Raw genomic sequence first — 15,959 nt, forward strand, 5'->3', positions numbered from 1 at the left:
CAACACATTGCTGCTCATATACCCTCCTGGCATAACCTTTTCTTTAGCCACAGTGACCTTCAAGAGGAGAGAAGCAAGATACCTCTCTCTCAAACTAGCACTGCACTCACAACTTTCATTGATTTCTTATGTCTGATTTTTTTTTGAACTGGTTATTAAAGGATAGAGTAAATGAACATGAGCAGTGTAAACAGCAAAGACAGTACCTATCTCTAAATATTTTCTATTTGTGATTTTTTTAAAAATAAATAAATAAAGGAACACGTGACCAGATGTACAACCAATAGCAATATTGTCTGCAAGACTAGATGCTGCTGAAAGAATTGGCCCACTGAATTTCCGACGAGGCTCAGGAGAGACGTTTGGTGAAATATGTTCATAGTTAGACTTGTGGCACATGAACTTGTGGCAGTACAAATAAATATAGCATCTAATGAATAAAGCATATGCCATGTGCATTGAGACATATCAGATATGGGCCTCTAGATTGCTATTAAAATAAATTATTCAGAGGTGAATTACAGGACCTGCAGCCAGATGTATAAAAAATGGCACCGTGAAACTGCAGTCAAGTATGGCTGTGTAGGTTTGTACGGTCTGAGAGCCTGGCATTGCCTGGTTAGACTGAAATAATGGGGATACAGTTAACGTCTCTTCCGCCACATCTCTCTGTGCATTTAAATGGCAAAGCATATGTTTCTAAAGCATGGGACCCCAGTTTAATCACTGACATTTCTAATTAAAATAGCTGGAGAGTAAGTAAACTTGACTTCAGTTGAGTGACTATAGAACCCACATCTGGAATTGTTTGAATTGGAAACCCAGATTCCTGAAGAAAGTGTTGTATTCACTTCGATCGCAGTGTGAAATAAGGAGAGGATTAGCTTTTACCTTTCCAGCAACAACCTTGACAAAATTGGTCTCACTGTACTGCGATGAGCGTCATTCCCTTGGCACCAAAGTATTTTTCTTCATACCAGCATGCTCCCCCTGTCCTTCATTTCCTTGAAATTGTGACTGGGGAAAGAATCTAAAAATCCTTCAACCTACATACTGTGGTCTTGAGAAAAATCACATTCCTTCAGCACCAGGAATTACATTAAAGACAATACCTCGAGGCATGGCTACTAGCTGTGCAGTTTTAAATATGTGTAGTTTGACCCTTGATTAGCAAGGTCTTAGGCAAACCTTGGGAAAAAATCTTATGAATTACAGCTCCCAGAAGTCCCAACTCAAAGTAATTTTTTTCAGTCTCTACAAAGACCTTGGAGAGCTGCAACTGGCCAGCCCTAGTTGAGGTCAGAAATTTTTCTGATTTAGTAATATGCTGCTTCAAGTATTCATTTTCATTTTTCACTTCTTGCATTTTGCATTAGTTGTGAGAAAATTGGAGGAAATGAGAGTTTTGTTATAATAGTATTATAATCCTATGTATACAATCTTCCTCCACCTCCAAATCTTGCGGGGGCACATATTGATTGAAACATCCCCTCTATTTCTTGTGTCTGACAGCTTTGCTGATAAAATGACCTCTCCTTGCTTGTAGAGATTGCTTGTATACCTTATACTATATCTGGTTGTGGTTGTTTGCAACATAGGCTTTGTAGTGGCAATAGAAAGCCATTATGATGTCAGAGCAACAAAACGCATCATTGTTGACCATGCAGTTCAGCACCACGGACAAGTGCCCATAGTTTGGTGTGGAGAGACCCATTCCTGAGAAGGTGTTGTGTGCTTCATGATAAACCAATGGTTCCCAATCTTTTTTTTTTACCTGTGACCACTTAACCCGCGACCACTTTGACCATGGACCACTTTGGCCATTAGTACTAAAAGGGTTACGAATCCGTTTTTGGTCAATTTTAGATTTGGTTTGGTTATTTGGGGTGCTGATTCAGAAAATTGTATTGGATAGACCAAATCAGCTCTTGTTTCTGATACAGAACATATGCCATCTAATAGTTTCCATCTGCTTGCCCACAGAAAACAATATTTAATAAGCCTCAGCACTATAAGAGGGTTTCACAATGTAGTAATGGTGAGGCCATGGTCCATATTTTAGTTCTTGTGGACCACAGGTTGGGAACCACTGTGCTAGACAGTGGGAGCATTGCCAGTACATTGAAAACGTTGCAACATTCACAACCACCAGGTTGTCTTTTTTGGAGCAAGACAGGTTGTTGCTCATTAGCTCTGCCGTGTCACTTATTGCAGAAGTTATATCCTTTTCCAATGTAGCATGTGCTTGAAAAACACTGGGTGAGGTTGGTTTTGTCAAAAGATGTAGATGTTGATACCAAGCAGAGAGAGCCAGTATGGTGTAATGGTTTTACTACAACTCTGGAGAACATGATTCAAATCCCTGTTCAGCAGTGAAAACCACTGGTTGATCCACTTTCTCAGCCCCAGAAAACCCTGTGATAGGTTCCCTTTCAGGTTGTCATGTCAGAAACAACTTGATGTCACAAAACAACAAAAACAATACCAAGTGGGATTGAGTATCATGAATCCATATTGTTGGTCCGGAACACATTTCCTCAGCCTATTCCCATCCAGATATATCGTCAGTGGATAGTACTTTTGTATGTGAGATTGCAATAAGTCAAATTATTACAGTCCCTCTTTGTCTTTTCTTATTTTCATGAAAAAGAGGGATGAGATTCTGCCCTCTGAATTTTTGTTTGAGCAATTGCTTTTTAAAAAATATATGTGGATTGAACCAGATGCAGACCTTTTCTCTGTGTGAGGCAAGCAGCACCTTGTGGAGCTTGTGGAGGAAGAGGATATGGAAACCAGAATGTGATAACACTGATAACACATACACATATTTCTGTACAAGGTCACATTGGCTGCTATGGTTTTGTCTCTTTTTGGCAGCTGTAGTAAACAAGCATCTACCAAAAGAGAATTGCCTTTTTTATTTGCTGCCATTCTGAAATTTTAAATTGTCTGCATGTTGCAGTTTGTTTTATTGTTTAGCCCATTGAGGGTGATCAAGATAGTGATACCTTTGCTTTATGATAGTTCAACGTACTCAGATTCTGTTCCATACACAACATTATTTAAAATACTGTGCATAAGATTACCTGCAGGCTATACGTTTATCATGTGTATGAAACAGAAATAAATTTTGTGTTTAGACTTCGATCCCACATCCAAAATATTTCATTAGGTATGCATGTGCAAATACAGGCATTCCAAAATTTAATAAAACACTTCTGGTCTCAAGAATTTGGATAAGGGATAGTCCATCTATAATGGGTTTGGCTATAGTGAATTTTATGGACTTTTTTCTCATGGGATCTGCCAACCAGTGCAACCCTGGATTAAATCTGTGTTCTGTAAATGAGATTCTCGGAGTTGTAGTAAAACACACTCACGTGCACATTTTGAAGCTCATCATAAAGGTGTAGAAGCAATGCAAGCATCAATATAGATGTAAAAGCTTCCTGTAACACTGGTGTAGACTCTTCCCTTGCAGGTTTCCAAGTGAGCAACTGTATATTAACTACTGCAAACTTTTCTACTTGCTGTGTGCAGAAATCAATACCATTTGGGAACTTGCTTTATCCTTGAACACTTGTGATCTCCTGGTCCTCGTGGCCTTTTCTTTCTATCTTTCTTCTTGATCTCCCTGATCTCCCCAGTGGTTTCCAACCTTTTTTTTTGACCAGGGATCATTTTGATTTTTTTGTTGTTAGCAAGGACCACAAGGTTCAAGAATAATAAACTATTCTAAAAATAAACTTTAATCAAAACTTTTAACATATTCGTTAAACTTAATAGTAACATTAATTAAGAGTACTATTATAATATGACAAAGAAGATTTTTAATAGAAATTAAATTTGGTTTGTATCAATGTGATTTTTGAGCTTGCATCTTCTTTACAAGTTGAGTAATCCTGGGGCTAATGTAATTGCTCAATGCTACACGCATATCATCACTTATTTTCAATCGATTCCTGGCTTGTTTGTAATGATCAGCAAAGCAGAAAACACTTGTTCACATACATAAGTTGTGGAGAAGAGCATAAGATAGTGCAAGGCGGTTCCTCAAATTTTAAAATAAAATATTGCTTTTTAATATGAAAACTCATCAAGAGAATCAGATTCAAACACATCCTTGAAGTTTCTATCATTTTGAAATTCAATGAGTTCTTCCTGGATTTCTTTTGCAACTTCTCCAATTTCAATCATCATGAAATAAGTCAAAAATTACTATGAGTATTGAGTATTCATGGTCAGTAAAACTACTTAAGCTGTCAAATCACTAAACAGCCAAACAGAATTATTTATTTATTTATTTATTTACTTCATTTATATACCGCTTTTCTCAGCCCTCAGGTGACTCAAAGCGGTTAACAACAGCAAAATTCAATGCAAAACATCATAAAATGATTATGGGACAGTTAAAACAATAGCATCATCAACAATTAAACATCAATATAACAATCATTAGCATCTCATCATTAAAATCAGAATCCAATCTCATTATCTGTTAATCCGTGTTCCTATATTCATTACACTGCTTAATCGAATGCTTGTTTGAACAGCCAGGTCTTCACTTTCCTCTGAAACGCCAATAGGGAGGGGACCGATCTGATATCTGTAGGAAGGGCGTTCCACAGCTGAGGGGCCACCACTGAGAAGGCGCTGTCTCTCGTTCCCGCCAGGCGCGCCTGTGATGCAGGCGAGACTGAGAGCAGAACCACTAACAAGACAAAAGAATGGGTGTGATTGACTGACGTTGGTGTGAATACGTGACAGGTGACTTTGATTGCTTGCCCCCCCCCCCATCCTCCCACGCTCACCCGACATTCGACTTGCTGCCCAAGTAGCAACAGATTCATTAAAATTTTTAAATTAATTTAAAATGAATAAAAGATTTAAATTTTAGTTATTGCAGACCACTGATGGTCCGTGGACCACTGGTTGGGAACCACTGCTATAAATCGAGGTGCTAATCCCAGAAATACAAACCAGTGTGCCTATCTTTTCTGCTCAGCTCCAATGGTTTCTTCTGAGAGTCATGAGAGAGTAACTTTAGACCTGCAACCCACCTTTTGGGAATAAATGTCAACTATCAGGCTGCAAGATAGAGTTTTCCATGTTGCATATTTATTCTGCACAACTTGAATTATAGTGCCTCTAATGGATCTCCTATCTCTTTTGTGTAACATGATGCTAAAGATGTGTCCCTTTTCGATTTCCAGGCGCCCGTGTCAATGCCAAGGACAATATGTGGCTGACCCCTCTCCATCGTGCAGTGGCTTCAAGGAGTGAAGTGAGTAATGTATCAAGGCATCGCACAGCCCATATTTCATGCATTTCACGAGCAAAGTTTTGAAAATGGATTTCTGGACAGTGAAGGTGAAATTTGTTGAGCTCATAGGTTAGATCTGTGTTCTTGAAATGTCATTCATCCTTTCCCTTTCCAGCTTTTTAAAAAATGTCTAGAAAACATTTCAAAACACAAACTGTCTCCACCTCAGTGATTGGCTAAGCTGATTTATTTTAAGAAGGAAAGGAAGATGTATCCTGGTACCTTTCTGGATGTTTAAGAATTAATCAAGAAGGATTTCTGATTCCCAGTTGTAGCAATGGTAGCATTAAAAGTCTCATATGCATGTTACATTGTTGAAAATGAAGGTTTTTGCACGGAAGAAAGGGCTATGGTTATCATTCATATCTGACACCCAAAGACTATCCTTGGGCCCAGAATCCTATAATTCTATTTACAGTTGGCTCTCTGTATCCACAGATTTTGCACCCATCCACAGCTTGAAAATATTTGTTAAAAATTCAAAAAGCAAACCTTGATTTTATCATTGTCTGTAAGGGACCCAAATTTGCTATGCTATTGTATGTAATGAGATTCAGGCATTCACAGATATTGGTATCGATGGCAGAGGGGTCCAAGAACCAAACTCCGGCAGATATTTATTTATTTATTATTACATACATTTCTATCCCGCCCTTCTCCCAACAAGGGGACTCAGGGCGGCCTTACATGAGCATCCAGTGATGCAATCCACATATATAACAACAAAATTACAATTTAAACAATAAAATCCATTTAAAACATTATCCAGATTCAACAGTAAATTCATTAATAATAAATTAGTGTGCCAATACACCAAAGCCAAGCCGGGAGAGTCCAATATTGGGATGTCCAAAAGTTTTTCTTTCATATTGCCGTTCCCCTCTAGTCAAATGCCTGGTTCCAGAGTCAGGTCTTCAGTTGTCTTCTAAAGGACAAGAGGGAGGTGGCCAACCTGATCTCCTTAGGGAGGGAATTCCACAGATGGGGGGCCACTGCCAAAAAGGCCCTGTCTCTCGTCCCCACCAACCGCATTTGCCGAAGGTGGTGGGATCGAGAGCAGGGCCTCTCCTGATGATCTTAAGCTTTGTGATGGTTCATAGCAGGAGATACTAAGGTTCTACTGTAAATATATTACTTATCCACCAATCAGAAGTTGGCAAAACATGACTTCCGGTGGGTGATGGCGACGGGCAAGCCTCGTTGAGAGGGAGCTCCGACGGGGGACCAGCGTAGAGGTGCCTAAGGGTGAGCATACAGCTCCCCCATCCTTGCCGGATCGAAGGCAAGGGTGCAGCGAACCCGCAGAGGCTTGTAGAGCCCCAAGAGCCCCCTTCCCTCAAGGAGGGGGATCGAAGGGGTTCCGAGCCGGCGGGAAGCAAGCGCCCCGCTGGGATCGGGCGCAAGCCCGTTTCAACCGTAGCCAGCCCGCACAAAATTCATGAAGAAGGAAAAAAGAAATCTCGAAAGAGAACTCTAAGAAGATCTCATCATCAGGTAACTAGAGGCAAAGAAGTAAGTGGAAAGAGTGAAGAATTAAAGGCATAGAGAAAGAAAAGAAAAGTAAAAGGGAAGACAAAGAGAATTGGAAAGGTGATTTGAATAAATTGAACTCGGATTCCAATCCGGAAAGAAAAGGATATAAAGGATTGTAAGGAGATAAAATACTAAATGAACAATGTACTGCTAATTATTGAGGAGTTCTATGAAGTTTTATAAAGTAAGCTGTCGCTTTTGAGGAGAGGTTGAGGGCAGATAACAATTGAAATAATAACTGAAAGTCTAGAAGCCTATTAAGAGTGTGTTCTCCCTCCCTCAACCCCCCTTTTATTGAGAAAAGAAAGAAAGCTTATACGACCTTGGCGCCATATTGTTATGGCTAGCGATCCCCCTTCTTCATAAACAAAGTTGGAGAGTCAACGTGGGAAGCGACGGAGAGAGGAAAGGGAAGTGACGTGAGGGAAGAGGAGGAGAAAAGAAGGAAGGGCGGAAGAGGGGAAGAAGAAGGGCGGAAGTAAGAAAAACCATAGAGAAAAACTGCTACGGAGCGGCAAGAACGGCACACTTCTCTTTGGAAAGACAAGCAGGCGGTGGAGGAAAGAGCCAGGAAGAGAAGAAGACGAGCGAGGAAGAGAAGCAGACGAGTGACCAGAGTGATCAGATCCAGGAGGAGAAGCAGACGATAGCCAGGAAGAGAAGTAGACGAACGACCAGATCCAGGACGAGAAGCAGACGATAAGCTAGGAGGAGAAGTAGATGACCATAGTGAGAGAGAAAGGGAAAGGGAAAGAAGCAACGTGACAGCCAAGGCAGAGAAACTTAAAGAAGACTGAAAGGCTGGAGATTGAATTGGGAAAGATAAGTGATTGATTTAAATAGAGAAAAGGGGTCTTGGATAATTGATTAAGAACAATTAAATAAAAAATTTATATTAAATTGAATGAATGCATGCTGAAGGTTTAAAGTAAATTAATAGACTCAATTAAAGTGAATTATTATTAGACTGAAGTATCTACCATTAATATTTGATTAATTTGATTATAAACTAGATTGATTGAATATTGAATAAAATTGAATGTTACAGATTAGTTAAATATATATATATATATATATACACATAGATAAAAATTAGATTAAATGAAATAATTTTAAAATTTAAAACTAAATTTTTAGATTCAATTAAGGAAATTTTAATAAAATATTAATAAGTGTTGGTGTGAGTAACAAAAAGTAGATGTCATTAAAAGGTAAACAAGAGAAGGAGAAGACTCAATTAAGAAGAGGATCACTCGATACCAGCCTCAACATGGAAAATATATTGAAAGAAATTAAAAAACTATCTGAAAAACAAGATTCATTAAAAAAAGAGATGGCGGATAAACAAGAGGAGTTTTTTAACAAACAAGAAAAGAATTATAAAAATATGACGGAGGAATTTCAAGGCATGAAAAAGAAAATGGAAGAGGAATTTGGGCAAATAAAAAAAGATATAACCCAGTTGCATGGAGAAGTAAAAGAATTGAAAATTAGCAAGGAAAAGATGGAAGAAACACAATCCCACATTTTGAAGAGAATTAAAGGTATAGATAGACAAAAGGAAAAAATAGAAATAGAGCAAGAAAAATTACTTCAGAAACAAATGGACTACTACTTAAGATTTAGAAACATCCAAGAAGAGAAACAAGAGGATATTGAGCAATTGATGAATGATTTGATCGTAAAATGTTTAGAATGTGATGAAGATGAATTGGAGATGGAGTTAGATCAAGTATATCGAGTATCTTCATTTTATTCAAGGAAAAATAAGACACCACGAGACGTGATAGTTCAATTCACACGCAAAAAAACTAGAGATGAGGTTTTATATAAAAGCAATAAAAATCCAATCTACTACAAAGAGACCAAGATTGCTGTTCTGAAAGAATACCCACAAGCAACATTGAGTAGAAGAAGAAAATACTACTTCCTTACAGATGAACTTAAGAAAAGATCCATCAGATTTCGATGGGAAAGAACCGAAGGTATTATGGTAACATATAAAGAAGAAAGATATTGGTTAACAACGGAGCAGAAAGCTAAGGCTTTTTATGAAAATTTAATGAAGGAATCAGGAGAGGAAAAACCTGGAGAAAGAAAGGGAGATAAAAAGGCATTAACACCGGGAAATGGAAATGGCAACGGTAAAGAGAAGAAAAAACCAAGAATAGAGACCCCAGAAGAATACAGACGATTCAGTAAAAGCCAAGGGAGTAGTGTACCAATGTCAGAAGACTTAGGAGAAGGAGCTTATGGACCGGATGTGACTGCGCAAGGAATTTCGGAATTGAATCTTGGTGACGTAGGATCAGACACAGATCTACTTGGATAAATGGCGGAACGACAAATTAAATGTTATTCGAATAATACCAATGGTCTGAACTCACCCCAGAAACGCAAAAAAATATTTGAGAAATTGCAAAAGGCGAATTATGACGTAATTCTATTACAAGAAACACACATTTGCCACAAGCATGTGGCACATTTGGAAAACAAAAGATTAGGAAAGACATTTTATTCATCATACGAAAAGAAGAAAAGAGGAGTAGTCACATATATAAAGGATAACTTAACACCGGAATTGATATTTAAAGATGTAGAGGGAAGATGTGTTGCTGTCAGAATTTTGATGGGTACTTTGAAAATCCTTATATGTAATATATATGCACCAAATGGCCCAAAGACCAAATTCATTCAATTTTTGTCTACAAAATTGAGAGAAACAGAATTCGATGAGCTTATACTGATGGGAGATTTTAATGGAGTGATGGACAAGAAAAAAGATAGGAATAAGTCAAAAGGAAATGGAGATAGTGGGGGGCTGTTACCGCAAAAATTCTTTGATCTTCAAAGAGAATTTGATTTAGAAGATACTTGGAGAGTCAGAAATGAAAAAAAGATGGACTATACTTTTTACTCTCACCGACATCAATCATGGTCAAGAATAGACCTTGCATGGATTACAAAAAATTTATCAACTAAAGTTGTAGAAATGGAAGTACTCCCTAGGGATACTTCAGATCATTGCCCATTGGAAATAAAAATAAACCAAAAAAATTATCAAAGAAAATGGAGATTAAATGAAAATTTGATTAAGACAGAAGAAGATAAAGTATACTATAATAAAACTATCAAGGACTATCTAGAAATCAATGATATTGAAGAGACAAAAGTACAAGTTATATGGGATGCGTTGAAAGCTGTGTTAAGAGGCTGCCTTATACGACATGGAGCCAGGAAAAATAAAGAAAGAAATAAACAAATGAAGGAAGTGATGAATAAAATTGAAAATAAGGAGATTGAATTAAAGAAGAAACCGGATAGTAAAAAAGTGAATAAAGAATTATTAAGACTCAAACAGGAGAAATCCCGTTTGGAGATGGAAAAGCATGCAAGAGAGCTAAAATTTCTGAAACAACAAACGTTTGAGAATGCGAATAGATCTGGGAAATGGCTGGCAAGGCAAGTTCGTAAGAAGAAACAGGCTACACAGATAACGAAGATAATTGATGGCGATAGAATATTGACGACGGATAAGGACATCATGGAAGAATTTAAAAAATACTACAGTAAACTATATACCAGTGATGGAATAAAGAAAGAGGAAATTACTGAGTATATAAGCCAATTGAAATTACAAAAAATTTCTGAAGAAGTACGGGAAAAGTTGAATAAAGAGATTACGGAGGAAGAGATAAATAAAGCAGTGAGTAAAATGGATTCGGATAAAGCCCCAGGCCCAGATGGATTCACAGCTGGATTTTATAAATCAATGAAGAAAACGGTTTTACCAATACTGAAAAGGGTTTTAAACGAGGCACTATTATACCAAAAAATTCCAGACTCTTGGAAACAAGCTGAAATAGTAATGATTCATAAGGAAGGTTCAGCACCAGAAGATATTAAAAATTATAGACCTATCTCCTTACTGAACGTAGATTATAAAATATTTACGAACATCTTGGCGACAAGATTGAAAGAATTTTTGATAGACTGGATAGGGGAGGACCAAACAGGGTTCCTCCCAGGAAGATACATGAAGGATAATATACGAACTGTTTTAGACCTGATAGAATACTTTGAAGCAAACCACCAGAAAGAAGTTGCAATACTATCCATTGATGCAGAGAAAGCGTTTGATAATTTAAACTGGGACTTCTTTAAGATTCTAATTCAAGAAATGGATATGGGGGCGAAATTTATAAACGCAATTAATGCCATTTACGAAGTACAAAGGGCGAAAATACGGATAAACGGACAACAATCTGAGGAATTTGAAATTACGAAAGGAACACGACAAGGGTGTCCGTTATCCCCTTTGATCTTTATTATGGCTTTAGAACCGTTAATGAGGAAAATAAGAGAAGATACGAATGTTAAGGGCGTAAAAGTAGGAAAATATGAATACAAGATTAAAGCCTTCGCGGATGATTTATTGGGAATTGTAGAAGACCCAATAAATAATTTGGAGAGTTGGATAAAGAAGTTGTATGAATTTGGAAGAGTGGCAGGCTTCAAAATTAACAAGGGAAAAACTAAAATTTTAACAAAAAATGTAAAGGTCGAACACCAGGAGAGAATAATAAAAGCTACAGGAATGGAGATTGTTAAAAAATTAAGATATCTAGGGATCTGGATAACTGCAAAGAATGGACAATTGTTGAAAAATAATTACGAATTTGCTTGGAGCAAGATACAGAAAGATCTTAAAAATTGGAAATCACTGAAATTATCTCTTTTAGGAAGAATAGCATTAGTTAAAATGAATATATTACCAAAGTTATTGTTTTTATTTCAAAATATACCAGTAATCAGAAATCAAGTTATCTTCAAGAATTGGAACAAAGAACTATTGAAATTCGTGTGGAATGGAAAAAGACCTAGAATTAAATATTTAAACTTAATTGATAAAAAAACAAGAGGTGGACTAGGGTTCCCAGACTTAAAAGCTTATCATGACGCAAGTGCTCTCTTATGGATAAGAGATTGGATGTTGTTAGGAAATGAAAAAGGTTTGAATTTAGAAGGACATGATTTACGAGTAGGATGGCATGCCTATATGTGGTATGACAGAGAAAAAAAAGAAAAAAATTTTTGGAAATCATTTCGTAAGGGCATCCTTGATAAGAGTATGGACGAAATACAAGAATTACTTTTATAATAAAACACCTTTATGGGTGTCTCCAATGGAGGCCCACCAAAGAAGACTATTGGGTTGGAGAACATGGTTAACATATAAAGACATTCTGATAGAGAAGACAGCGGAGATTAAATCATACCAATATTTGAAAGAAAGAAATGTGAACTTGACATGGCTGCACTATTTACAGATGAAAGAATATATTAAGCAAGATAACAAGATAGGCTTCTCGTGGGAAGAAACAATCTGGGATAAAATCCTGAATTTAAAGAAAAAAGTAATTGCAGTTATTTATAATACACTCTTGAACTGGCTAACGGAACGTGAACAAGTGAAATCATGTATGATAAAATGGGCAGAAAATATAAGAAGACCTATACAATTTAAGGAATGGGAACAGATGTGGAACAAAAAGTTGAAATATGTGTATGCAACAGACTTAAGAGAAAATTGGATAAAAATGTTCCACAGATGGTATACCACCCCAAAGAAACTATCTTTAATGAACAAAAATTCTTCTGACAAGTGTTGGAAAGGTTGCCAACAGATTGGCACTTTCTACCACATGTGGTGGACATGCAAAGAAATAGGGAAGTATTGGACTATGGTACATGAAGAACTACAAAAATTTTTGAAAAGAACCTTTAAGAAGAAACCAGAATATTATCTGTTAGGCTTTACAGACCTGGATTTACAATTACAAGAAAATGAGGACAGACTCTTTACTTATATGACGACGGCAGCCAGAATTATTTTAGCAAAAGTTTGGAAACAGAATAGTATTCCTACTAAGGAAGAATGGCTTGGAAAAATCAGAGAAATAAGAGAGATGGATGAACTAACTTTTTTGTTGAAAAAAAATACTGGAAATCCGATAAAGAGGACAGATTGGACACTTTATGATAATTACGAGAAAAAAGAAAGTAATTAAGAGTCTTATTATAAAGCAACGGGAATAACTTGGTTTTTTTTTTGGAGACACAACACCTGATGAGGAGATGGAAGTCAACCCTTTTTACTTTTTATTGTTATATTTTTTTTTTACCCTTTTTTTTTTTTTACCTCTCTCTTTCTTTTTTTCCGCACTGTTCTATCTTCTTTTTAATGTTCTCCCTCTTTCGATGTATTTAGTAGATAATTTCAATAAAAAAGTTATTTAAAAAAAAAAAAAAGAAGTTGGCAAAACATAAGGTTTAATAAGATATCCTTAAACAACCTGTATCTCTGCCTGGATTGTCAATCATTTTTGTACAGCTTGTCTTGTCAAGATGTGTGATGGTCACAGACTGCAGGCAAAAACCTGAAAATTTATTTTTTCATACTATAATTCCCCAAACACCCCAATCAGCATGGCTAGATCCATTTCTACATTGCCATATAATCTAGATTATCAAAGCAGATAACCTACATTATCTGCTCTGAACTGGATTATATGACTCCACACTGCCATATAATCCAGTTCAGAGCAGATATTCTGGATTTTATATGATAGTGTAGGAGGAACCATTGGTTCTTAGCATTGTCATCCAAAACACACCAGTAACATTCCCAAGCTCTTTTAGTAGGATAATCTTCAAACTTCAATTAAGTCACACAAGGTTCAAGAATGGTCTGTATGCAAGCTTATTTTGGTGTGTATGGTAGGCTTTTCTATTTTTGTTAGTGAGACTAGTATTCATTGCATTGCTTTCGCTGATCTTTTGCTCAGCACTAACTGCAGTACATCACACTTTGCATTGCAAAGTATGTAGTGTGAGATCAAGCTTTATCAAGCCCTTTTGTTTGGTTTGGTATTGTGATATGGCTTAAGGGCTAATCCGTTTTGTTATGTCCATTCAAATGGCACGAAACGGCAAGGCCCCTCCTGGAACGAAAATAAACTCAATACGAAAAGACGGAAGCGGGTACTGGCTCCAAGCCTGCTTTTGGATCTATTGCCGTGCACTTAGGCCCAAAGTGCCCGCGCCTGGCAGAGCCTGCAGCCGAGCACCTGGGTATATGGGTAAAGGCTTTGGGCATACATGCCCAGGCCTGGCAGGGCCTGCAGTCGAGCGCCAAGTAAGGAGTTCTCCTTACTCAGCATTCAGCTGTAGGCCCTATGAGGCTCAGGCGCGTAGGCCCAAAGTGCCAGGGTGCCTGTATCCAAGCACCGAGTAAGGAGCACTCCTTACTTGGCACTTGGCTGCAGGCCCTGCCAGGCCCAGGCATGTAGACCCAAAGCGTGCACCCGTAGGCCTGGGCGCTTTGGGCCTATGGGTAAAGTCCGCCCTCCAATAATGGGCTGAAAGAAAACGGATCTTTGGTCACCGAAAACTGAAAACAAATATTTGACCTCCTGATTTTAGGAGGCTCAGTTGAAATAGATCAGGTGCACCACGGAAAGCCAGGAGATGAAACAGATCAAGGTTTACTTTGAATACACATGACAATTTACTACTACGAGTAGAGTGAGATATTTTTTTATGGACAATTGCCTTTCGGCAGAAATGGTAGGCAAATGTAATTAATATTCCGTAGAAAAGGGATTAAAACTGAAAGCAAGAAGATACTGGGAAAGGTTGTTTGCAGTTGTGTATATGCTCATGAAGTCAGTAGGAAGCTGCTAGTACAGTGTTCTCTCACTTATTGCGGGGGTTCCGTTCCAGGACCACCTGCAGTAAGTGAAAATCCGCAAAGTTGGGACGCTATATTAATTTTAATATTTATATGTTATTTTATATATTATTTTCTTACCCGCACTTCCTTACCCGCCTCCCGGCCCATCCCAAGGGTGCCTGCCTGCCTCCCTGGCCTTCGCAGACCTCGGCAGAGCCTCCGGAGCCACGCAGGTAGCAGCAGGCCAGGGAGGCAGGCCTTCCCCGCCACACCTTCAGGGATCCCTGACCTCCAATGGACATAAATATTTTATATTTTATATTTTAAATTAATATTTTCAAAACCCCACGAAACAGTGAATCTGCTAAAAGTGAACCGCGAAGTAGTGAGGGAACACTGTATACATGTTTTCAGATGCCTTTGGAAAAGTTATTTTTTGAGTGACTAGCCTAAGGAGATGTACGTAATTCCCCAGCTGTTTCTTCCTCTCTTTGGAGGGCAGAGCTGTCTCTGCTTCATTAGCATTTGATACGTCTCTTAAAGTAGTCTCCTGCTCTCAGTTGAGTTAGAAAATGACTATCATCTTCCTAGTACTGCTTATCCTTCTGGCTTGCACTCCCGCCTCCATTGCAAGCGCAATTGGTGGGGAGAAGGGATAGGGCCTTCTTGGTAGTGGCCCCTCAACTCTGGAACTCACTCCCCAGGGACATCAGACATGCCCCAACGCTGGCAGTCTTTAGGAGGAGCTTGAAAACGTGGTTGTTCCAGTGTGCCTTCACAGAATAAGGAAAACTTAGCAATATGTCCTCAAATGCACTTTAATATTGATTTAGGGTTGTCTGTGCACCCTCATCTTTCTCTGAAAATCCTATTTTAATTTGTCTTACCTTGTTCATGCCCAGCACTTTTTGATTTTAAATTTGAATTATTACATTTGGCCCGGCCATAGGTTTTAAATGCTGTATGTTGCGATATGTTATTGTTAGTGCTTATTGTGTATTTTCTGTTTTGAGCTTATTTTAACTGTTTTGTATTGATTATTGTTATTGCTTTTGTTTATTGTATGTGTTGTGGACTTGGCCTCATGTAAGCTGCACCGAGTCCCTTGGGGAGATGGTAGCGGGGTACAAATAAAGTATTATTATTATTATTATTATTATTATTATTTTATATTATATTATATCGGTTGAATGAGAGGCAGCTCTTGTTTGCTTCAAAGGTAGCCAAATATCTTGATCTAACCTTGCATACAGATGTCAACATTTACCACATGGATAATTTTTACTCTGCTGATCCACTTGTGGAAGTATGTGAAGGCACTTTATTTATGCTGAAAGAAATAAAGCACTAGGTTAAATCACAAAGCTG

At 37.8% G+C, this 15,959-nt stretch overlaps 1 protein-coding gene across 8 annotated transcripts in view; it reads left to right on the forward strand.

Annotated features, from left to right (window-relative positions):
- Positions 1–15,959, forward strand: part of ANKRD44 (ankyrin repeat domain 44) — a 211,517-nt gene that overhangs the window by 119,638 nt on the left and 75,920 nt on the right. For all 8 annotated transcript variants that reach the window (XM_067470726.1, XM_060780951.2, XM_060780959.2 and 5 more), the window contains exon 4: positions 5,214–5,284. In XM_067470726.1, coding sequence (XP_067326827.1) covers positions 5,214–5,284 — 71 coding nt within the window. The remainder of the gene's footprint in view (positions 1–5,213; positions 5,285–15,959) is intronic.

The sequence above is a fragment of the Anolis sagrei genome, chromosome 1 (genome assembly GCF_037176765.1).
Source record: "Anolis sagrei isolate rAnoSag1 chromosome 1, rAnoSag1.mat, whole genome shotgun sequence".
Taxonomy (NCBI): Eukaryota; Metazoa; Chordata; class Lepidosauria; order Squamata; family Dactyloidae; genus Anolis; species Anolis sagrei.